Source organism: Lepisma saccharinum, chromosome 3, assembly GCF_977018435.1.
Source record: "Lepisma saccharinum chromosome 3, izLepSacc3.1, whole genome shotgun sequence".
Lineage (NCBI taxonomy): Eukaryota > Metazoa > Arthropoda > Insecta > Zygentoma > Lepismatidae > Lepisma > Lepisma saccharinum.
The window spans coordinates 99661216-99687843 of NC_139231.1; the positions used below are offsets into that span (position 1 = coordinate 99661216).

The window sequence follows — 26628 nt, forward strand, 5'->3', positions numbered from 1 at the left end:
CGTAAAGCTGTTGATATGCAGGTCAAGTGTGTATGATGACATACCTATTCAATAAGTCACCTGTTGCTATGTGGACCAAGAGGAGAATGTGTAAACAATGTCACCAACCCACACCACCTTCCCCTCTCCCTCCACTTTGTTTAGCATCCCAAAGCTTTCACTCTTTAACCAACTTATTTATTCTGTAATAGTAGAAAGCCAGATGAAAATTATGGTATGGATTTGCAGTGATCAGGGACTTAGGCTATTTTCTATTATTTCTCGCCAACAAATACCGCTGATATGCTCAAATTCCACCAGAATGGCACTGCTTTTCTTAGTGTTGTAGAACATTACATTACAAAGTGAAAAATCGTGGGAAATGGCCTTCAAACGTTCATACGTGGTTTTGCTCATTCCTTCTTTACTTTTTCTAAAAATAATCAAAATACCGTATATACTTTTTCCATGACTAATGTAACATTTTATACGAGACACGTGTAGGACCCTCAAACTAGCAGTTACCAGCACAAGATTTCTTCCATTAAGGCATTTACACACTCCATGTATATAATATTATTTGGCCAGTAATTCATTTTAATTATTTTTTTCTTTTTCCTCATGTTTTCTTTCGTCCAAAGTACCATAAAAATCAGAATGTTTCTTCATTTTGTGATGAGTTTATTTCAGCCGCATTGCACAATAGTATTGCAATCTTGAATGGAATACTGTTGTCATATGCAGAAACTACAGAATTCAAGCTTTACAACAATATATAACATGATAGGGTTCCGTGAACATGAAAAATCAATGCAAGTGTCAGAATATCTGGATTGAGCCTGTTTATGTTGGCTGTCCGAATTATTCTGTGCAAGAAAGGCACCAAAGTTTTTGGGGGCAAACATTTTGGAAAAAGGTGTGCATTTTACATGAGTAAATGCGGTATTTAGGCTACCATTAAAGGGAGAAATAGGCTTTTAACAAAAAATCAGAAGGCTAGTAAACTACACCATATGCAGTAATTTATCTTACTCATATGTAGTACTTATTTTCTTTCACTTCACCCTTACTAATGGAATGCTAAAATGAAAAAAAATCTACCAACCCTGCCTAAGGACTAATTTCTGTAGTGATTGTCAAATTTATTATCTTGACCATGTACAATGCAGGTATAAGAATTTGATCTCCTATGCAATTTTTTGAACTGTCAGTGAAATTTGATCAATGTTTGTTTCTATGTCTTTTGAAACAAAAATGTAGTTATTTGTGGTTGTTGCTTGTAAACTCTTGTAAGGACATGAAGGAGTGACATGAAGAGCTGCACATGGTTGTTATCTCACAGTGTTGTTTTATTTAAAATAAAGTGGAACCTCAATTTTACGTTTTTCAGGAGACCAAGGTGAAAAAACCTTAAAATGAGGGGGAAAACCACTCTGTTAGGACCATTAAGAGCATGAGTGAAGGGTTTCTGTGAGGCCGTCTTCTCTGCGGCAACTCGAGTTCTGTTACCAACTTAGGTCTTTCATGCACTCATTTGGCTGTGAACTCCTCCCCCCCACTGGCCCGACTATGGTGCCATCACTGGTTCTGGCCCACGTAGACCAAGTTTTGCCATAAATATACAGAGCATTCCCTAACATTTGCTACGAGACTCGGCGTCAAGCAGCCCGGCGTCAGCGCTTGTCTTTCCCAGCGAACGGGGTCCGCGACAGTCTGTAGAGTCGGCTATTAAAATTACAGTTTTCATATTGTGTACTAACCTCGACTACAGAATCTGTTAAAAATGATGTTGCTCTGCTGCAACACATTCCTTGCATCTCCGAACGAAATTGGCATTTACACGTGCACTTTCGTCTACTGTAATTCTCCCGATTTCTCGTACAATACTCTCTTTTAACTCACGGATGGTGTGCGGATTGTGTTTGTATACTTTATTTTTAGATTTCCCCATAAATGAAAATCACAGGCTGACAAATCGGGGGACCTAGAGGGTTTTTGAAACCACCGTTTCTTGTGAGAGGCGGTGGATAGATTTCCGAGGAGACTGTTCTAACCTTTGTCCTATCTCATCGAGTTTAAGTGGACGTGTGTTTTTCTTTCCACTTTTATTCAGAACTGACCCTGTTACTCTAAAACTTTTTTACGAAGTTATAGTGGTCCTATGAGGAATGGGAACACCAGGAAATTTCATTGCAAAACGTCGTCGCACTTCTCCATAATTCCTCTTTCCTAAGTAACACTTGACAAGATAAATCCTTTGTTGTAATGTTAACTTTTGTGGTGCCATATTAAGCCACACGACTCAACACAACTTCAGAGGGAGTATTATACCGGTGTCAGTCTGCAATGTCAACAGAAAGGGAAAGAGAGCGAAAAAAACAGACTGTCGCGGACCCCGTTCACCGGGAAAGACCAAGCGCTGACACCGGGCCGTTTGCCGCCGAGTCTCGTAGCGAATATCAGGGAATGCTCTGTACATTTTGCATGTGATATTGTTATATTGGCTGTCTCTCCTTTTACCTCCTCATCTACTTTTTTTTTGTAGAGCTGTGGATGATGTGAAGATGCCATACTATTGTTATCTGGGAAAACTTTACTTCCGATTTCATATGGCCATCAGTGGATTATTGAAATGGGTAATGCCGCCAGTTCTAGATGGTGAAAACTAAGAATAAATTGTCATCACTTCAAAGTTGGCGGTAATAGCAGCGCCACCCACCACCCAGCCCCTTTGACACCTAATCTTACCCTAGGAGACACTTTATCGAGCCTTGAAAATTTTAGCACAATGAATATCAGTTTTATCACCATTTAAGGTGAAATTTAGCTCTTTTAGGCACATCAGGTTTGGCAACACTGCTGCAGAGAGAAGTTGTGCACTGGAGAAATACATTGTGCTTATGGGAACATTAATTTTATTTGTTCTCTCGGGGAATATCGAACATCAAGTGGCGTAGAAAAGTACACGAACGAAAAAAGTATATGTTAAAAAAGATTTTCGTAGTTGGAATAGTCGAAACTCCCATTTGATTAGTCGTAAATTGATTCTCCATAGAGAATACATGAGATTCTGTAAACACTTATTCATAAAATTTTTACACATCGTATCTCACTTAATAATCAACTTTTAACAAAACACTTCCACTTGCAACATAGGTAGAAATTCATACTCTCGCATACTGCTTGGGTTTTTATTTAGTAGCAGTGCCCATTCCGACGATATTGAAATAAATGTACAACTGGTGCGAAATTGTCACTCCTCTGCTTAAGATTAATTGTATAATGCGGGAAACTGTAAAATCCTGGGATGTAAAATCGGGGTTCCACTGTATATAAACTACAGTGCCCTTGTTTGAAATGTTATGAACTTCTTGTTTGATCAATCGGTACATTTCAAAATTTAAGTGTGAAGTTCCTTTGGTTTTATCATTTCTGTTTGTGCACATATCAGCTGTTATTCACCTTTGACATGTCTACAAAGAGCCTCTGCTTGGAGATAATACAGTCAATCTGAATATATCCACAGTGCCTCTTGTCGCAAATTGTGATATCGCAGTCTGGTCTTGTCTAGTTGTATTTTGTCACATCTGTGGCCAAATGTTATTAGTTGTAGGTGGCACCACTGCTCTCAATATGAGCAGAGATGACAGTCTGTGTGTTTATGAGTGGCAGGCTCACATGTATGACGACAACGTGGCCATTTTCATCAAAGTATTTACTTTTTGTGCTCATCGTATGTGTGTTTAACTATTTTGTGTCTTGATTGTTCTGTAACTATTTATTATATTTGTCTCTATTCACTTATATCTGCAAATATTTCTTATTAAATTAACTTACATGAGTTGTATTTGACTTGAATGAAGAACAGCAAATCAATGCATGATGAAACTACAGAAAAAAGTAGGAAAATATCCCTTATGCAATATGTGTTGTTGTTTTTTAAGTCTACTTTATGCACAGAAAGGCTAATCGGGGACCGAACCCACAGTTTAAAGTGGGATCTGAACTACTGTGTGCCTCTACTGAATATCAAACCTAGGACCCTGTGACTACAAGGCGACAACACTACCACTGCACCATCTGAGAGGCCCCATCATACAATATAAATATGATGAATCAAAACTATAAATAATATACAGATTAGGCAATAAATGCTCATGATGAAAGTAAAAATAATCAAATAAATTACGAAACAAAACACTCATATATGAGCACCACATATGTACCGAGTGTGTTACTCTTGAACGTATATCACATTCATGTTTGTACCTGTTCTTGGACTCTTGTAAAGAAAACTGACAACGTGTGTTTGTATGTAGCAAGTGTGAATACAGGGTTGCTAATGTTCTTAACTGTGAACACCAAAATGCTGATAATATACTTCTTCCAATTAATCATGCATTGAGTAATAGTACTAAATTTTTTTGTGCATACTGCTTTGTAACTAAGACCATGAATAACCACCATAAGAAATTAATCATGTGACCATTGATTTCTGGTTATTGTAGTTTTCTCTGGAAAATGTAGGGTATTATCGATTCTTCAAATTGGAAATTCCTTCACCAAGAAGGAAGATTTCGGTGTGTCAAGTTTTTATTGTCACGAGAGTACATGGAACTTGTCTGGTAACATTAATGATGATTAGTGGCGTATTTAAGGGGCAGATTGAGCTTGAGTCCGTTAGAAATATCCCCAAACCAAAAGAGAAAAAAAATCATTGATGCATATTATTTTAATTTCTGTAATATCCTTTGGTCTGGGTGCTGAACTTTCGTTGAAATTACCGAAGAAAACGCAAGCGCCCTGAGCCTGAAGTAAAATCGTAAATTTGTCACAGGGGATGAGGGATACATTCAAGCGATTTGTTTACTTTATGGATATATCTAAATGTATCCCCTAAAAGAAAAAAAATGTCAAGTTTGCAAGAAAATCCCAGACACCAGAGCAAACACATTAACATCTGATTATTATTGTATTTTGTCTCTAGCGAAAAATCAGTATGCATTCTACATGAAATGTTCTAACTTTCGGTTTTATATATCCATAACTGGAGACGAATTGTGTATACAGCAATCTGGGCTTGATTTGTTTTATCGTATGATGAGTGTTTCGGATCGCATGTTAGACTTCAGTTGTCACAACATGGGAAATCTGCGATGACGTCATGCAGTTTCCCGTATGTTAACGTCAGTCCGTGAAGATAACTAGAAAGAGGTGAACGTTTGTTGAAAATGTTTTGTAAAGCATTAAGTTGACGCATTTTTTATAAATGTTGAAATGTATTTTAGTTAGGTGAAATATAGGTGTTTAAAAGACGCAATTATTTAATCGTTCAGAGTTACATAAATTTCTTGGTAGACGAAATGTCTACGCCAGCCAGACGACGACTGATGAGGGACTTCAAAAGGTGAGTGTGCAAATGAAAGGCAACTGCATCGACAAAGGTGTTGAAATTTTGTTATCTATATTGCTTTTTCATTACGATTGTAAAATTTGATATGTTGAGAGCTTAAAAACCTAGCGATTATGTGTCAATTATTTGTCTGGAATGAGAGTTTTACTCCTATGTGTACCTTCAAATTGATAAAAGAACATCGAGTGTTATATTGATTGGGATGTCGCATAGTCCAGATGATTCAATGAAAGGATATTCGAACCTAACTCCAAAATAATATAATACTATTTTAAGTTAACCAAAGCGAAATCGATTCTGCTGTATGATTTTCGTTCTACTTGTTAAATTAACGAAAAACAACTTAATAAATTTAATAACGTTCAATTGAAGGGCAATGGTGAGGTCACGAAACATCGTTTTAGTTCAGATAAACACTGTCGCATTGAACAAAGGCACGTAATAATTTACTTTGCAGAAGGTCGATTTAGCAAAATTCATCAGTGTTTTTGAGCTGGTAGAAATGAATCAGACTTATTTTTAGACAGAAACATGGAACCTAACTACCTGACCTAAGAAGCTCAAGAAAAATGTGTATAATGTAAGAGAACGTTCATGTTTTATAAAAGAAATCTCCACACATTAACGAATGATGAAATCTGTGAAAAAAGCACAAAGGTAGGTCTGTCACCTGGTGAAGGTAGCCATGCAGATATCACAAACACTGGTTTCCCCAACAAATAATATAAACATGACACTAAACTACTATATTTTACATTGAAATACAATTGCAATGAAGAAAATAAGTTACTTGGGAGGGTGGAAATCAATTGCAGTAAAAATATAACCCATTGTAATGCTGTTCCAAGTCGCAATAAAAAATAATCTTCACTTGTTTACTTTGTATTACCATCATACCTCTGGGTTAATCAGGAGGATAAAGATAAATTAATTATATTCATCCAGGTTTCTACACAATATATTGCTACTCTCCACACAACACTTTATTAGTCATCTTTGTTCACAGGTCCACAAACACTTTTCTCTGTTAGCCTCCCGGGATGCACACCATTGTAAATTTTACAACAGCATTGTTCTTTTGTTAATAACAAAGGCATTTGTTATTTTTGCAATGTGCTTCCTGTATCTATCCTTTGCTTTGGCTCTCCACCACTTCCATAAGTTCAAGTAACTGCCCTAATGATTTGTCAGTGGCCAAGAAGGTTTCGAACAAGGAGCGTCAGTGAATGCTGTACTTTTTACAACACACGCCTTCTTGCGAATTATTATTATTATTTGTATTTTGGAGCGAATTGACAATATAGAGCAAGTCTCCAATTTTGTTAATTTTCGGTAGGCTATACTAACTAATTTTGGCCTCCTAATGACGAATCTGTTGTAAAGCACCGGTGGTCACGTCTGGAAATTTGAAGAAAAGCTGATTGAATTTTTTTATATAGGTGTAATGCATAGTTTTACAAACAAAATGTTATAACTATGCTTGGCTAACCTAACCAAACCTTTCGTGCGTGAATGGTTTGTGGGGTAATGATTAATTTCATTAACTCCACGAAATCCTAGTTTTGTTGCATGTAACCGACAAAAAAATGTTCATCACTACGGAACACACCATTTTTCCTGAAATGAACGGTGGAGTATATGCGTAGTTTTACGAACGAAATATTATAACTATGCTTGCCTAACCTTACCTTAAATGGTTATCCGTGAATGATTTGTGGACCAATGATCACTTTCAATAAGCAATTCCTAGTTTTGTAGCACGTAACCGATGAACAATGTTTTGGAACACACCATTTTTCCTGAAATCAATGGTGAAGCACAGAGTTCTAATCCCACTCGGGCTGGGTTGTTTGTGAATATCCATTCATCAATTTCGCCACTCATCCTCATCTTCACAAATTAGCCAAAAGACACAAAACGCGAGTGCAATGTTCCGTGTGTTAAGATGATGCAACCCCGTAGCCAGTGTTTCAGCCTCGCCGTGTTTTCACTAGAACATGACGTGTCGAGTATTTTTTTTTTTTTTTTTTTTAACTATGCTTGCCTAACCTAACCTTACGGAAAATTGTTTTTGGGGCTAACGTGAATGGTTTTTGGGGCTAACGTCAATGGTTTGTGAGGCTAACGTCAATGGTTTGCGACGTATTAGCATAATTTCAAATCCGGGCATGAAAGTAGATATTTTCCGGTGAACGAGGTTGCAACACTGCATAAATGGACAAAACACACTCAGAACGCCCCCTAAACCAGTACGCTATCACGGCCATAATGTGTTACAGATTCAAAACAACAAGTAACAGTAAGTACTCGTAAATAGAAGAAATAGACATTATCTTAGTTAGAAATGTATTATTTCACCTTAAGAAGTGTTCCACATTCGAAAATAACACGTTAGCAATGTAAAGAAGTCCGAAATATATGATTCGTAGGTGTTTCCCTCGTATGATAATAGTACCGAGTTTATTTTCCATGTGCAAATACGTGGATTTAGTTCAAAGTTGTCATAGAAAAAATGCAAAATTTGTCATGGAATACCTGGAATTTCTGCTTGTCTGTAGCCACCATGTCAGTAGGCCCAGGTCCTCATGGGTAATTATTAGGTCACTATTAAAAAAAAACTTTGAGTTATTTTTTAAAAATATATTTTGTTTGTTTGGAATCTGTGCACTTGAAACTTGTTACTTTGGTGTAAAATTGGTTTAATAAAGACCCATAAACTTTCTCCTACTTATCGCCTGTTTTAATTTCATTCATTATTCTCGTCCACCCACCTTTCCTCTCGCTTTCTGTCACAAAGATACACACTTTTCAGTTGCAATGAACTTAACAGAACAAGTGAGCAACACTTGATTGTGATAGATATCAGATTATATTAGTGTCCTGCATTAATAAATGAAAACGAAGGGCATGCATTTGCACAGTATACAAATTGAGACTTTCTTCCTACTATTGATCTTGCTCTGCACAGTTTGTTTCTATAAATATTCTATGAAACATGTCTATTGTCTTTCTGGGTAATCTTTTAAAATCATAATATACGAGGTGCATCCAGAAAGTAAGTTTCCCTATTTTTTTAAAAAAAAACCAGCACAGTTTCAGGAAACCATTTATTGGCAACAGGTACAGCAAAGGTTCAGCTATTTTTCAACATAGCAACCACCAGAATTGAGACACTTGTCGTATCGTGGTATCAACTTTTGGATCCCTGTGAATGGAACCAGCGTGTGACAGACGTCTTCAGCTCTTCGTCGTTGCCAAAACGCTCACCGGAGGACAGGAATTTCTTGATGTGCAAGAAAACGTGAAAATCGCTGTGAGCCAGATCAGGATTGTAAGGTGGATGATCAAACAACTCCCAGCCAAATTCCGTCAAAACAGCTGCTGTGCGCCGAGCCGTATGTGGACGAGCATTGTCATGGAGGTGCACAACACCTGCAGTAAGCATGCCACGCCTCTTGTTTTGAATGGCACGTCGCAATTTCCTTGGTGTTTCACAGTAATGGTCAGCGTTCAACGTTTCACCTCTGGGGAGGAAGTCCTGTCCCAAAACACGGTGCACATCACTTTCTGTACCGACAGCGTGTGTTTGAATTTCTTCTTGACCGGAGATCCACTATGCCGCCAATGCATTGGCTGCTGCTTGGTTTCCGGGGTGAAGTGCGAAATCCACGTCTCATCGCCCGTGACGATCCTGTCGTGGAAATAATCGCCGTCATCGTGGTACCGTTGCAGGAATGTCAGTGCTGCTCCTGAACGTTTCATTTTGTGTTCGGGTGTCAGGTTTTTCTGCACCCACCTGGCACACAATTTTTTGAACAGCAGGTGCTGCGTGACAATCTCATGCAACACAGATCGCGATATCTGAGGAAAAAGGCTACTCAACTCCGTAATCGTGCAGCGACGGTTCTCTACGATGCACTGCCGCACCAGCTCAACCAGATCATCAGTGATGAGGGATGGACGCCCACTGCGCTCTTCATCATGGACACTTTGACGACCTTCCGAAAACTGCGGACACCAGCGACGCACCATCTGCTTACTCATAATGTTCGGTCCATAGACCTCACAGAGCTGACGATGAATGTCAATTGGCGCAATGCTTTGTGCATTCAGGAACTTTGTCACCGACCGAACCTCGCATGCGGCGGGAGAAGGAATACGAGCTTCCATTTCGGACCACTGCTGCCTCGCTACTGGCATGCATCGGGAGAAGGAATACGAGCTTCCACTTTGGACCACTGGTGCCGGGCGGGATCTGTCTGCCTGGCATATGATTGATACGTCTTAGCTCTGCTGCGCATGCACAATTTACACGGCTCATTATGTTTACTTTCACGGGGAAAAAATAGGGAAACTTACTTTCTGGATGCGCCTTGTATATATATATATATATATATATATATATATATATATATATATATATATATATCAGATTTTAAGTTATATTTTACATTAAATCTTTAGGCTTGCACTAGTGTGCTTTCATATATACTTTACATCCAAAAATTTCTCTTTTAGTACATTCAAGCTCTTCATATGACATCACATACAATAGTCACCTCAGCAAAACCTTTATTCCTAAGGAGAAGTGACAAGAATAAATAAAGTTGTCAAATGTACAAATAACTGTGAACCATGAGCCTCCTCGATGGCATAGTGAGTAGGTCATTGTCTTGTAATCAGGGGGTGCCAGGTTTGGTACATTTTGGAAGCACATAGTGGTTGGGATTCCACTTTAAACTGTAGGTTGAGTCTCGATTAGCCTAACTGTACATAAAGTGGACTTAAGCTAACAGTGAACCTCGTTAAACTTGAGCTTATACATGGGCATGGCTTTTGTTTCACTGCTTGCAATAATTAGCCAAGACTGTGCAACATGGTACAAAGTTGAATCACCTTTCAGTTTTGCTTATAACCTTTAGACCGCGGAGTGGGTTTTCAAAAGTAACCTCTCTCTGGTCGCCGCCTTTGCACGCAATTTTTAATTTTTACATTTATTTCAGAAAAACGTTATATATCTGAGACTATTTGAGCAATCTACTTCGGGTAACTTTTGTTTTGCAGCTAGAACAACAGGGCATGCAACCGTGCAGAAATCAAAATGCCAAAGCCGATAAGAGGGCTTGGGTGGGCCGCGGCCCCCAACTTTCAATTAAAAGATCATAAAAATGAGTTTTTTTTCACATATTCTGTAATGTAATGCACCCAGGAGCATGAAATGACTTTCATTCAGTTGAGAAAGGATCATTCTTTGAAAATAAGGCTAAGGTTTGCGTCCCCTTCCAAAAAAAGCTGGGGAAGAGGGGGGCAAACTCCCCATTTTTATGATTTTTTCATTGAAAGTTGGCTGCTGTGGCCCACCCAACCCCTCTTATTGCCTTTGGCATTTTGATTCCTGCATGGTTGCATGCCCTGATGTTTTAACTGCAAGTTACCTGAAGTAGATTGGTCAAATAGTCTACGAGTTTTTTGTCAAGTGTACAAATTTGAAATTTGCGCCAGCTTCCATAGGTAACTTTAGAGTCGGGGGGGGGGGAATCCTGGGTGGGTGGGTTTTCTTCCACATGACTTTTCATATCTGTCAGCGTTACAATTTCACATACAAGTATGAAGGTGCTAAAAGCACATGAACTTTTTAATCAGCATGATGGATCACCCGACTACGCCTATGTGACCCATTGGCGGAGTAAAGGTTAAATAAGGAGAACTATGAATATTTCAACCATGTGAGGGATATAAATTATACATGAAGGATATATGCCTATCCTCATTGTCACACTTGATAGAGAGAGATGGAAAAACAACTTCATGAGAGAGAAACACCAATGTAAAAGATTGTCTGTGCTCCGAATATTATTACTCCCAAATTGATTACCTTGCAGCAATGAGTGTAAAGGTTGACTAAGACAAAAATTATGAAGGAGCCATGTTTTAAGTATATCATTTTGTAGTGTTTTTTGACTTTTAAGATCTTGAAGTATAATTTTTTTTTCATTTTAGGTTACAAGAAGATCCTCCAACAGGTGTAAGTGGGGCACCTACGGATAATAATATTATGATATGGAATGCTGTGATATTTGGGTATGTATATAATTACAAAACTTATTTTTTAACTTGTATGTGCATGCCAGGTTGTGTAGTCTACCAGCCAGGAAAACCTGAATATCCTGGAAAAGTCGGGGAATTTACTTTTTCTGGAAAAGTCATGGAAATGTCAGAGAAGTTTTGCTGTGTTTCTAGAAATACAAAATATTTTCGTGGAAGTGCACAAAATTAGGTTCTTGAACAAAGAAATATGGGACAAACAAGAAATTTGGTGTGTTGTGGTCAAACTATGCTACAGTTTGATTTGTTGAGTTTTACTGACCATTACAATAGAAATTTCATAATAACTACCCTTGGGATAGGGGTCATATTTAGAACTATTTTAAACTAGAAATCTACTGCAGTAAGTGGCGTGGCTATTGACATTTACCACTTTGTTGTTGCAATTGTTGGTTTTTGTTTGGTACATATTAGAATTAATACATATATTACTAAATTTTACTATAGTTATGCATTACTTATGCTATAATTATGATTTTTTTTAATATTTTATTTATCACTACTGAATACATGGTCAAAAGAGCTCATCCTGATGCCTATATCTCAACAGTCAGTTTTGTGTGTTCAGTTTTGCTTCTTGCTATTACTTTTATCTTTATTCAGTGGGCTTGTAAGTGTGCTGTTTAGTCTAAAACATAGTGTCCCTTGTTGTACAAATGATTGGTTGGTTGATTTGGGGTTTTTAGTCCACTTTATGCACAGTAAGGCTAATCGGGACTGGACCTACAGTTTAAAGTAGGTTCCGAACCACTATGTGCCTTCACCAGGTATCAAACCCGGGACCCCTTGATTACAATGTGACGACACTACCACTTCACCAACAGGAAGTTCTTGTACATAAGAGTAAATACATGATTTGCCCTAATGGCGTGGTCTGGAAAATTTTGGCTCGGTGTGGAAACCCAGGGAATTTTGTTTTTATGAAATTGTAGACACCCTGACAGCTTAGCTTAAAATAATGGGCTTATCTCAATTGTTTATTTGGGCAAAGCTGGCATGATAAAATGTACTGAATGCACTTATTGGTTGTGTTGTGTAATCATGAACAAAAGAACTAAGAAGTACCTACATTTTTGGAGCAGAGGTATGCTTCAAACACAAATGTTTTAAGTTGTAATTAAATTATTGTTTTTAATAGACAAGCAAATGTGATTATCAAAACATTTTTTGCATTACACTGATGTTCACGAGATATTTTAACTTGAACACATTTTAGATCTTCAGATATAGTCATTTCTATGGTGTGGATTTATAGGCACTAAAAACCTATCAAATGGGCACCAAAAATGATGACCATATGCACCTAAAAAAAGTTCTATGAAACAGCACTAAAATAGTTACTTAAAAGGCACCCCAAAATATAAAAAGGCAATGAACATTAACTTATTTCAGTTTTCTTCTTACATTGCACAGTTAGCCTATACTGTATTAGCACTTCAGTTTATGGGCAAATCCTGAGAAGTGGTGATACCAAACAAAAGAATAAATAATTTTCAATATGCACATGTAATGTATCAAATTAAAGCATCAAATCTCTACTTCAATAATATAGCAAAAAAAATAAATCTAGGAATGGCAATATTTGTGAAAGCTTGTTTGACATTTTTAAATTGTCGTATTAGATGCAGATCTGGCAACTTGTTTTTCTGCAAGTGATGCAATCCAAAATTGCCGACTTGATCTTCTAAGTTGGTAGGGAGATAGGTGTTGTGTTTTTTTATCAAAGGAATTGCAAAACCTCAACTTTCACTTTAAACAACTTTCATTTTAGAAAAATTAATTAGCATGTCACAACCGTAACAAAAATTCACCTTTCAATTACAATAAAACAGATTCTGTACTGGGTATTGTTTTGCAATATGTGCAATATAATCAAAAGTAATAGTGGCCATGTGTGGAAACATAGTATAAACAAAAATGCTATTTTGTCCAGTTGTTACTATTTAAAATTAGCATTATGGTTCTGACACACATACTGTTACAGTTGTGACACAAAGTGTTTTGGTTGTGACATGATATTTTTGTTACTGTTGTTTATACTGTAAACACAGTGAAAAAGACAGTTTACACTATAAAGAACATACACACAATGTACACATGGAGATCAACAATATATTTAGTAAAATGAAACACTTATTATATAGTCTACTAATAAGTCTACATTAAGACTACTGATCAAGAAGTTATGACTACTGAAGAGTGTACCAAGTGTAGTTGTTGAATATAAATCCAAGTTAGTAGACTTAGTCAAACCATTGTATTATCTTGGGTATTGTAATCACATGCAAGATGGCAAAATTTGCATTCAATATTTGAGAGAAAAATTGGTAAGTTGCCTTATTATGTTCTTCCTGCTAATGATATTTTTGACACTGATGTTGCGATAGAACAGATTAAATGCTATTTGCCTACCCCCACAGAAGTTCGTGGGAAATTGTATTTCAAAGATAACAAGTTTTTAAATTGAGTGCTTCCATAACATTGCAATCATAGCAGTATTGCAAGTACCTATATATAATTTTGGATATAAGTAAAATAAAAATAATGCCAATTCATTGCTTTTTTCCTTGCTTAATAGTTTCTCACTTCTGGGTTTACATAAACTCTAGGATAAATGCTGATTTTTTATTTATTTCAGTACAACATCACAACCGTAACAAATTTCTAATATTTTTTTTCTAAGGGACCTACAGAGAAAAAATTATGAATTCAACTGTAAATAGTTAACTGTATATCTGTTGTGACATTTTACATTTTTTTCATTTTGGTATTTTTCTTTAAGGGGCACAAAATGAGAAGTGGTCATAAAGAGAAAAGAAAATGTGTGTCCAATCGCATCACAACCGTAACTACAACAAACTAATTTCATTGTAATAAGTACAACATTAGATGTTCCATTGTACCTTTAGATGAATGCTAGACACAAAATTTTTTTATTAATGTTTTCAGAAGACAAAATAGCTGTAACCACCTGATGGTGTACTTTGTGTCACAACTGTAACGAGGATTTACCCTTATACATAAAAGTGCGCAAACGATTCACAAACTGTTAATACAATTTTGATCGAAATTGACATTTGCAGGGAATAGTATGTCAAAAAATAAACTTGGGCTTACAATTGTGCTAGTTTGAACAAATGCCCCAGTTGCATGCACAATTTTTCCCAATTTGGTGAAATAACCATTTTAACAGAAAACAAAAAAATTAAGCTGTGTTCCAATTATAATTTCTCTGAAGAAATGAACTTGTGTTACCCATTGTGCTAATTGCGCAGAAATGTTTCACAAGCATTTGACAATAGTTTGAATCAAATTCTTATTTGCAAGGAAGCTTGGATAACTTATAGCACGTCCATTGTTTTGTCATGATTATATAACCTTATTTGTGTTTGCACATCAAAATTTAGATTAAATAACATCTTTTGACTTGGAATCACTGCTCGAAGTGATGAAGGATGCGGGAGGATGGCATCCATGCAGATATCTCATTGTCACCATGCTAGACCATAGGAACATCCTCCAATACTTGACCAATCATCCCCCAGATAATATTTTCCACTTTAGGTGCTGCTTACTGTAATTCTTGCAACATAAGGCTATTAAACTAATTTTTTCACATAACTTACCATTGTTGCATTCAGAGCTGAGATAATGCAAGATGATATCTCGTCACAGTGTGAATTCTTCACCATTTATCCTTGTTTTCGAATAACACAAGAGGTAAAAAAATCTTTGCGGAATTGGAAATCACGTCAGCAGCTGAGAGTTTTGAATAAGCCCATTATATAAAACTATATATAGTACACATATTTCCCATGTGTGAAAGAAATATTTATTTGTACAGCAATTAACCAATTACATGTATCTACTTCATACAAGCTTGCAAAAATTACTTTACTGTTAGTGGGGCTGAATTTCAAAGCAGAATGATAGGTGCAGCACGGCTATGATTCCAGAGGTCCGGGTTCAAATACTGAGCTGAGCATGGGTATTCTTTATGAGTGTCCCTTCGCCAATTTCATCATATTATCACTTATCCTCATCATTGCAATTAGACAAAAGTTGAGAAAAATGACTAAATAACAAGCATCAAATTTACCATCATTGGTAAACCGATTTTCTGCAGCAATTAATTTTTTATATAATACACTTCTGGCTGTCTTGTGTTTTGGCATTTTTAAACACATGAACACAATATCTCCACAGGTAACTATCTACCTATTTTGTTTCACACACACACCCACGCAACAAAGCAAGGGATGAGTTGGGGTAATTTTGTCTGAGTCCCCAACCAGTTGTCCAGTTTGCTTACCTTGATTAAGTGAGACATGTGGTATTGCCAAAGATCTGACATCCCTCAAATCTGATGAATACTTTATTTCAGACAGTTCAACATAAACAAAGGCTACCTTCTTCAATGTTGGGAAAGCCAAAGGCACGTTAAAAAAAAGGTGAAGTAACCAAAAATTGCAGAATAGATATTTTAGGCACAGTGAAACAAAATAGTTGCTGACCCTCAAAATAGGCATTTATAGGCACTATAAAAGTGCATTATTGGACTAGAAAGACCATGAAACTAATTTTAAACATTAACCTTTAGGTGTCCGATCGTCTCGATCAAGATGCTTTGTCAAGGTCGTAGGTTTTACGTTATAACTTCGCTATTTTTGGCTAGAATTCAGATTTTTTTTTATTAACGCATGTATTTAACAGAAATGATTGTTGCACGTTTTTTTTTTCATGAAAATGGCGGGGAAAAGGCAACTTCTTTTTTTTTTCCAAGGGAAAAGTTTTGCTGACAAGGGAAGGCCGGCTTTGTTGTTCTAAGGCAATGAGTTTCACTCACCCCTGGAAACTGCATTCGAAGGAAATTTGTTTATCCGTACCCGAGGTCAAAAGGAATGTTTTCCGTACAGGTGCAAGTGGGAGGGGGAAGAGGGGTTGTTGAAACTGCCTCATAAGAATGAAAATTTGAGGCCCGCTGAAGAAAAGCCTTTGTTCTTGAGCACAAGTGGCTACGAAGGTTACCCTGCATTGTCTAAAAATAGCCTCTGAGCGATAGTAATTTCAATGTAACGCTGCATTTCGCTGAAATACGAAGCTTGAGACAGTGGTGCGCAGGCCTTTCGTTTTGGGGGTACAACTCATGTTACATTGGTCATATGATAAAGATTCAAATATTTTTCTGTTTCGTACATGCCAGCGATAATTTCTATGTGCATGTTGACCTTTTATGTCCTTTTTTTGGGGGGGGGGGAACCCCAATTTTTTTCAAAAAATAACCTCCACATATATATGCATTATATACATACATTTTATATCGTCTGAATCTGTGATTCATTCTGCGTACAATGGTATGTCATTCATCTCTCTAGGGCAATTAGCCTCTGAGCTACTGTCATTTCAAGGTAACCCTGCATTTTAAACTTCAATGAGTGGCATGGCCTCCCCGATGGCGTAGTGGTAACGTCGTCGCCTTGTAATCAAGGGGTCCCAGGTTTCATACCTGTTGGAGGCACAAGTGGTTCGGATCCCACTTTAAACTGTAGGTCCAGTCCCGATTAGCCTTACTGTGCATAAAGTGGACTTAAAACACCAACTCAAGTCAACTCAACTCCATCAGTGGCGTGCTGACCATTCTTTTTTGGGGGTGCAACTCGCATTACATTGGTCATAGGATAATGATGCAAATATTTTTGTGTTCCTTACATGCCAGTGATAATTTCCATGTGCATGTCGACACTGTCATGTACTTTTTTCTTGGGGAAGGGTGGGGGAGAATCCCCATTTTTTCCAAAATTTTAGGATTTTGGGGGTTCTCCCCTCCCCCCTCCACATATATGCCGAATTTGTAAATTTTATAGTCTGAATCTCTGGTTCATTCCACGTACAGCGGTATATCATTCATATCTCTAGGGTAATTAGCCTCCGATCTACACTCATTTAATTGAAACTCTGCATTTTGCTCAAAATCAGCTCGGGCACCAAGGGGATTACCTGTGAAAATGGCCTTGGAGTCCTAAAGGTTAAAACCTAATAAAATTATAGGCAAATAGGCAAAAATCTGCACTCTGAGATACTGATGCCAGAGGTCCTAGGTTCGAATTCCTGGCTGAGCATTTGTGTTCTTGTGAGCTTTGTGAGTGTCCCTTCACATTAACTTCATCTACTCATCTTCATTTTAGCCAGCCCCTGTGGCAGAGTGGTTAGCATATCGTGCTACGATTCCAGGTTTGAATCCTGGCCTAGGCATGGATGTTTGTGTCTATTCATCAATTTCATCATATCATCCATCACTCATCCCCATCTTTGCAAATTAGCCAAAAGTGGCAGAAAAGTGAAGTACTGACACTGTGCAGTTTCTCATGGACAGACACATCGATCAAGTTAAATTGTGTTTGCCTTGAACCAGTGTTGGGTAGGTCGATCAGCTCACCATAATTTATCGTTATAACTCTGGCAGTTACTGAAATAGTGATAGTTCACATGAATAGACTGAAATGGCCCTCCTTAGTGCAAGTAATTGACAGTGTTTGGTCTAGTGGCACATAGGACTGAGGATAATTCTAGTGTACTGGAAGATTATTGTTGTTATTGATTCTCAAAATATCGACTTGGCTGTCCATCATCGATGGTGCTGGTGTATTTGGTATGTTGGAGATTTTCCCGTGAGGTTGCTAACAGCACCTGCAGTGTGCAGCTATATATTCCCGAGCCACTGAAACTAGGGAGATCTACATTATCAACAGTTTTGCTGTCCCCATTCTAGAGGGTGGTGGTTCAACCAGTGGCAAGACTGTAATTTAGATCTGATCCACACTGTTAGGTACTCTTAGGCCCGATTGTATAAAACAGTTGATCGTCGATTAGCTAGTAAAATGATCTGCAGTCACACTGAACTCTGATTTTGTGTTGTATAAAAGTTGAACTCAGTTTGAGTCTCTGCGATCAAAGTTGAACCGCGATTTTTCTCCGAACAGTAGACATTGACCGTAATTCAGCTGTTGTAACATGGCTGTACTAACGAATATTTGCTTGTGAAATGTGTTGCAAGTGAACGTATGCGGCAAGATGGGAGAATCAATTCATAAAATCCTGTTTTCATAATAATAAAGAAGAAGCATGCACAACGAGGTGAACAATGATAAATATTTCTTCTATTTTTCTTTCTTTCCATATATCGTGTGTCATTGTTATTTACTGTTTGAAATACCATGTATTTTTTTCTTGAAATTTGCCTTAACAAATGACTGCAAGAGCATATTGTAACATTGTTTAATTGTGTGATCAGAGAAAAGTAACTTGAAGAACAATCGAGTGTTGATACAAACTGAAAATTGACCCGCTTAAATTTTCTTGTTGATATGATATCATTGTAAAACTTGCGTTGGGATGAAGAGGGAGTATAAAAATATTACCATTTCGCTTTACTGCATCCAGCCAAGTGTTATTGCAATTCAATGTTGTCCGCAGAATGGAACAGATCGTGTAACTTTGGTTGTAGTGTATATATCTACTGCTTTATGAACCGAGCACTTTGCATTTTAGTTGGTAAAGCTTTCTCTCCTCCCGATATATAAATGACACATATTTTATTTCGAATATTATTTGTTTTGTGCATAATTTACATCCGAGAGGACAAGCGCCACTGTTGTTTCAATATTTCTTTCGATTCGGGAAAACTCAAATGCATTTTACATTTCACAACGTAGGCTATTCAAGTGCAAGGAAAATTCCGTATATTTCTTACAGGAACTAATGGTCCACCTGTAACATGTTGTCGTGTAATCACAAAATAAATATAATAAACATTCCTTACATGAACAATAGCTCCAAATCCAAGTATAACTAAGTTGTCTCTTTTTAGCATTAAAAAGAAATACATATATTTTTTTAAAAATTCTATTTTTGCAATCATATTTTCTCCCCTTTGCAACCGAGAACCGATAGTTGCTTTCATTGTCAAGGACAAATCATCCATGCGGAATGTGCACAAGCAATAAATGGCCGTTTAGTATCTAATTTACGTGATTGTTACTAAATTTGCAACATGTTCGAATATTTAATACATCCAGCACCTCAGATTTATTCTTTATTCTAATATTAAATACATGCATTTTCCGTAACAGACTTTAAAATGTTTGCTGTTCAGTGTTGGACAATTGGCAACATCACAGGCATACTAGTGACATGTCTGGATTTGCCACGTTGCCAAACGTATTTCTTTGACCGAAGATCAGGATTTGATCTAAGATCGACAAATCGACAGTTAGCTTTATACAACATGGTAGAAGCTTGAACTTAGTTCACTACTGGATAGTAGGTCAAATCTGATCTCCAGTTAGTGATGTTTATACAACCGGCCCTTGAAGTAGTCTCCAGTTTATTATACAAACCATATCATAAGCCAAAACTGTTTTTTTTTTTTTTTCATTAGAAATACATTCATTTACCATTCACAATACTGCCATTGCCTCTAGCATTTACAGGTCTTGGCTCTAAAGAGCTGTTTCACCAGGGAACTTCCAGTGATTCCATATGTGCAGTGCTCATTTATTTACATTAAGTAATACAGAGTGATCAAAAAGAGATTGCAACCTTATGGGGAAAATTTATTGTACAATATTTACAATAAGTGCTGAAAGTGGTCGCCATTGTGAGATTCACACAAGTGAATATGGTGAATCATGTTTTGAAAATGAAACTTTTTACACCCAGCGCTGGGTTTAAGTAACAGTCTTAATATCACATATTGAACATTTTATTAACTAGGTAACAACACACATGACTCAACGTGTTTAAAAGACACTTCCACTGAGATACTTACTTGACACAAGCTTTGAAGAGGCTAATCTTTCAATTAAATTTCAGCTCTTACTTACAAAAAGACTTGACATTATTAATGGCATCTTTCATTTTTTTGATAACCAGCAGAGGAAAAAAATATCTCTTTTCCCATCATTATCAACATGCTTATTTTTTTGCGGAGTTGCCAATCTCACACAGAAAATTATCATACCTAAATGTGTGATAACACTAGAAATCTCTATGATTTAGAATTACATTGGGTCAAACGAACATGTACATAAATTAAACAAAGAAATAATAAATCTTTTGCTACGACATAATTTGGGGTCATTGCAGCACTAACCTGTCTGTATGGTGTCAACAAACTCTCACGATCTGTATGTATCAGTTACTGTTCACTGTCATAAAAGAATGTTATGAAAATGCGGCTGTGTGACATAGAACCATGTTTCTGTGAGTGGAGATAAGGTTTGAGCTGATAAGGTTTTGTCTATGGACCAAATTGGAGAATTTTGGCAATTCACATACCCATCAAGGTGAAACCACACTTCGTCAGACCTGTACCAATCATCCAGTTATTCCCCATCTGGTGTGTAAGGGGTGACCTTCCAGGTAGTACACCCTGCTGTCAACCCTCACTTTCACATATTACACCCTAGACTGCTGCTTGCAGACTAACGAGGCTCTGGTGACTGGTCCTATGGCCAGTATAATTCTATGTGTTGCCCTGTTTTTTTTTTTGTCCTTATGTGTGCTGAGTGCCCCTTTGCACGTTGCGTATCTTCCATCATTATGATGCTTCTCCTCCAGGTGCACAGTCAAATGACCAGTGGCACAGAGGGCATTGATATCCATAACCAATCTTTAGTTTTTTGGGGGGATACTGTGGACAACTGGGGGACCTTAACCTGTGGTGTTACAAACAACATTTCTGTATTTACTTCAAGGAGTTGTCTACTCAGTGTACTATCCTTTTGACATTAAGGTAGGGACCCTCTAGTACTATCCCCCATTGCATTTATGCTGTCTACTGTCGTCACCACACCTTGCTTCTCTCAACCACCTTCGAGATTTCCTCCGCCTTCACTGTGCTGTAGTCCTGAAGGGCTTCTGTTAGGATGGTTACCGTGGATATGTTGCTAATGCAGTACATGAGACCTTCCTCCCTTCCGCAACAATTTTGGTTTTATTTTGTCTGCTCTGTGTAGAGGGACCTAGTCTGGATCTTCCACACCTATATTGACGTCCCAAGAAGTGAAAGAGACTTTCTGGACGTTGTAAGAAGGTACTTGTGGTTGATAAATACAAGTACCTGGGTGGCACTATTTTAAAATCTTTTGTTCCTCTCTCATGATTCCTTGTAGTGCCCTCAAATTCTTCTGAATATTCTCAGCATCTGTTCCTATCATAGGCTGCAGTCATTTCAAACGCTGATCTTCCATGAAGTCACTAACTAACTCTCTAGCCTTCTTGAACTCAAAGGTTCATGGTTGCAGCAACACATGCCTTCCATCTGTCCCTATCCTGAGCAAGATCTATATACTCTTTTCCATCTCTACCAATTTCCTTTAGGTCCATCTCAACATTATCCCTCTACCTTCGTCTTGGTCTTCCTACTGGGCTTTTACCATCAGGTTTCCCAACAAGATTCCTGTAAACTCTTCTTTCATCTCCCATTCGTGCCACATGGCCTGCCCACCTAAGTCTTCTTGATTTAATCATTCTAATAATATCTGGACATGAATACAAATTATGTAACCACCTCCACTCACCTATCTCCCCATTCTTTTTAGGCCCAAATATTTTCCTGAGGATCTTATTTTCAAATACTCTCAATTTATGTTCCTCTTTCAATGTAACAACCAAGTTTCGCATCCATATAATATTACAGGCAAAATTACTGTTTCGTATATTTTATCTTTTAGTTTCTTAGATATTAAACGAGAAGACAAAAGTTTATGAACAGAAAAGTAACATGCATTTCCTGAATTAAGCCTACTTTTTATTTCCTCTTTAATATCATTTTCATTTGTTAGTATTACCTCTAAGTACTTGAATTTGGAAACTGGTTCAAGCGAGTTATCAATAATTAGATTTTGATTATTACCTAACACTTGGTTTCGGCCTGTAAGCATATATTTAGTTTTCTCTTCGCTAACTTCCAAACCTATCTCTTTAGCTGCTTTGAAATTTATAGCATTATTCTTAATTGTATTTACATCATTCTCCAGCAAGTCTACATCATCTGCATATGCTAACAACTGAGTCACACCATTTAATTTTAGTCCTTCGTTAGTTTCTTTTTACCTTCCGAACAGCTTATTATAAGGCAAAATTAAAGAGCAATGGAGATAATGCATCTCTTTGTTGTAACCCATCATGAATTGTAAATTTGTCAGACATAGTAATATCCACACGAATTTTACTCTCTGTTTCACTGGTGCATACTTTTATCATATTTAACAAGCTTCTTAGGTATTCCAAACTTTACTAATATATTATTTAATTTAATTTCTCTCTTTTGACTGAATCATATGCTTTTTTAAAATCAATGAAGAGCTGATAGACATTTTGTTTATATTCCCACTTTTTCTCAAGTGTCTGTCTGATGTAGAGTTGCAAAAAAGGTGCTTTTTTGAAGGGACAGTTTTTCTGATTAAAAGGTGTTTTTTTTTAACAAAATGGAATTTTTTTTATACCAAATACAGCTAACCTATTTCACTTGAAGTTACTGTTAAGATTTTACAGGTTTGTAGTGACATATTTTACAACTAACTAAAATAAATTTACATGATGTAGCAGTCAAGAGTCAATCCCAGTGGACACATATTGCATAGTGGTTCAGATACAATTTTAACCTTAAGCCCCATGACAGGTTAAGTTTGCAGCAGGTTTTACAAGGCGCATGTCAAAAAAAAGGACATACATTTTTTTAAAAAACAAGAAAATAAGTGGAGAAGAAATTTAGTGTGATTGATAAACAAGTATATACTTTGGCTATTTTTTGACGTAGTCACCAGTAACTTCCAGACATTTCTGAAAGCTTGGCACAAGCTTCCATATACCCACTGCATAAAAATCTGCCACCTGAGAATGCAGCCAGTCCAGAACTGATGTCTTGAGAACGTCACTGTCATTGAAACGCTTCGATGCAAGCCACTTTTCCAGGTGAAGAAAAAGAAAGAAATCGCTGGGGGCAAGGTCAGGGCTATAAGGGGGATTATTGAATAGTTCCCATCGAAATCTTTCAATTCAATTGTCTCAACAGTACGAGCAGCTGTGTGTGGGTGGGTATTGTCATGGATCACAAAAATTTCAGAGCGTAGCATTCCTCTCCGCCGATTTTGAATGGCATGTCGCTGATTATTCAGTGTTTCGCAATACACCTCTGCTGTAATTGTTCCTCCTGGTTCCAAGAATTCCACAAAAATCACACACTTTTGGTCCCAAAACACGGTTGCCATGATTTTCTGAACTGATGGTGTTGGTTTGAATTTCTTCGCTTTAGGAGAACCAGAGTGCTGCCATTGCATTGACTGCTGCTTCGAGTCCCCAGTGGCGTACAATATCCACGTTTCATCCATCGTCACTATGTGTGAAAAGAGGTCATTCCCATCCTGCCCCCAGGGGGCCAAAAAATCACGTGCAACTGTCCTCCTTTGCTCTTTGTGAGCGTCTGTCAGCATTTTTGGTACCAACCTTGCACAGAGTTTGTGATACCCCAGTTTGTCTGGACATGATTTTAAATTCAATTTTTTTTTGTGGTCAAAAATTGCAAAAATTTTGTCTTAAAATATATACAAAATACTAATCATGTTAAACATTAAATAGTGTCATTAGCATTAAACTGTAAATAAACATGGCAACTGATATTTTACAAGCTATCAGTAAAAATTGCCAAAATTCAGCTACAAAGACTACAAAAATATTTTTAAGTTACAATTATGGAGTAGGCTACATCCAGAATATTTTATTTTCACTGGAAGAAAAGTTGCTGAAATTATTATAGTTTCATTAACACACTCAACAAACATTTCCGTAGTTGTTTCATATGTACGGTATCAGAAACAGAAAAATAGTTACATATATTTTATATTTGCTTTAATCAAACTGTTCATATCTTTTTAGGGCCATTTATTAGAAAAAACTTTCTTTAAAAAACATATCTCTATGTGTGGTGCCAAAAACCATAGAAGCAATTTTAAGCGGGGTTTTAAGAAAATTTTAAAAATCAATCTATATCAAAAGAATCTGATTTTAAGTAAAAATAAAATAAGAAATATTTTAAATAAAAATTATGATTTTTGTCTACCCTGGTTAAAATTGATCTTTGTATTAGACCTATTATACCTATGCCATTTATATTATCTGTGAGACATGGAATGTAAGTACATGTATAAGAATCATCATCATTCTTTGCCATTTCACATGCATAAGCATATAAAGGCACATATCAGATTGCATGTAAATCTACAGGATGAGTCATATATAAGGCTACACGATTGATCACATGATGTGATGACAGTATTGTACGGAAAGTAAGATAGTGCTTTTGGAAAATAATCCATTCTTCGAATTGAAGAACGACACACAACAATACCAAACAGACTCACTTTATTACCTCAAACTGCTCGCCATTTACATCCATGCATAACGATAATGCTATTGAAAGTCACTGCTTTATGATACTTGACCACTGGAATGCCATGAATTTCATCCTCAATTGCTTTTCTCAGCATGGCGATGTCTCAGGGTTTCCAGGCGTAAGCCTTTTTCTTCAAATAACGCCACAAGCCTTAAGATCATGAGAGCAAGCTGGTCATTCTGTTGGTCCTCTCCTTCCCAACCACCTGTTTGGTAATTCGAGATGCAAAAGTTAATTTAATGGTGAACTTTTAAGGCTCCGGAAGCCTGTAGAATGGAGATCACTGTGCATGGGATAGCATTGTAATGTAATTGTGGAAAAGTTCGACATTGTGCCTTATTTATGGTCATTTTGTCTCAAACTATACATTTTATTTCTTAAAAGAAAAAGTCGTCTCACTTTCAGAGGTTTTTAATTTGAGGTTACACTTTGTTTGATATGTCTTTTGTGTTGGTTAAGATATTTTGTTGATGGTATGAAGTGAGTAGTATATATGGTTTATTGCCATGTTGCTTTAACCTTTTAAACATGTTTCTTCTGGTTGTCATGCTACAGTTAAACATGCTTCTTGAAATCTTGAACAATTTGAAATGTAGCCCTTCTGTTCAGAAGCTCTGAACCTTTTCATAATCAAAATACACTGTGAAATGGTTCAGAATTTTGATGTCTTTTCTAATTTCGCTGGGGTTAATAAATTACAACACACTTATCTTCAGATGAAATAAGGGCTATCCAGGAGTAAACAAAAGCAAATCAAATGGCACAATCGATTGTGGGACTTTAGAACAGCAACTTCCAGTTCAGTGTAAATATTACCGTAGATGGCAATTCAAGAGCATACCTGAGACTTTTTTTTTTTTCTCTTTTTGTGTGTCTGGAAAAATGTATCACATGAATGTACTTAATGGTGAGAAGAAGAGGTGTCCTGACAAGACTGAGTGTTTTTCAGATCCATTGGATGAGAAACTGAAGAAATATGGGATTATTCCGGAATGACATCCGTTTACTACCCTCTGTTGCATTTGGCCATATTTATGCATATGTAATTGAAAGTCCTGTTATCTACACAGACAGGCGCTTATATCATATAAATCTTTGAATGCCTACAATTATGTTTCAGATCGGGATGAGAAATTTTTAAAATCCTGTAGTTCTGGAAAAGTTTGTCATTTCCTGACTAAATGGAATTTTCAGTAAGGGAAATATTAAAAATTTACTGACACTAAGAATCTCAAATTTTATGCACTACTTCCCCTTCAAATGGTAATTTTTGCATTTCTGGAATAAAAATTATTAGTTTCAAGAAATTCCAGACATTTCTAGTGCAGAAAACATTGAAAGTAACTATTTTTTAAACATTGTCATTTGGAATTTTTCAACTGTTCGTGTTCCCGAAATGAGAAATCATTTGCCAAATTCTGGATTGGGACGGCAATTTTTATTTCCAGTATCAGTACCAACTTTTTGAGGTTTCACACATCTGTAGTGATCATTGCACTGTTTGTTGGCTTCCAATTTTCATGCATGGCATCGTCGTCGCCTTGTAATCAAGGGGTCCCGGGTTCGATACCCGGTGGAGGCTTATAGTGGTTCGGATCCCACTTTAAACTGTAGGCCCAGTCCAGATTAGCCTTACTGTGCATAAAGTGGACTTAAAACACCAAGTCAAATCATGCAT

The 26628-nt window shown here is 36.9% G+C and overlaps 1 protein-coding gene across 4 annotated transcripts in view; it reads left to right on the forward strand.

Annotated features, from left to right (window-relative positions):
- Positions 1–26628, forward strand: part of Ubc6 (ubiquitin conjugating enzyme 6) — a 60206-nt gene that overhangs the window by 12042 nt on the left and 21536 nt on the right. For 2 of the 4 annotated variants that reach the window (XR_014441409.1, XM_083119022.1), the window contains exons 1-2: positions 5146–5386; positions 11393–11473. Coding sequence is in view for 3 of the 4 variants with exons in the window: in XM_083119022.1 (XP_082975148.1) it covers positions 5343–5386; positions 11393–11473 (125 nt within the window). In the remaining variant the exon portion in view is untranslated. Of the gene's footprint in view, positions 1–5144; positions 5387–11392; positions 11474–26628 lie in introns of those variants that run through there. The other 2 variants (XM_083119019.1, XM_083119021.1) reach the window with 2 other exon arrangements.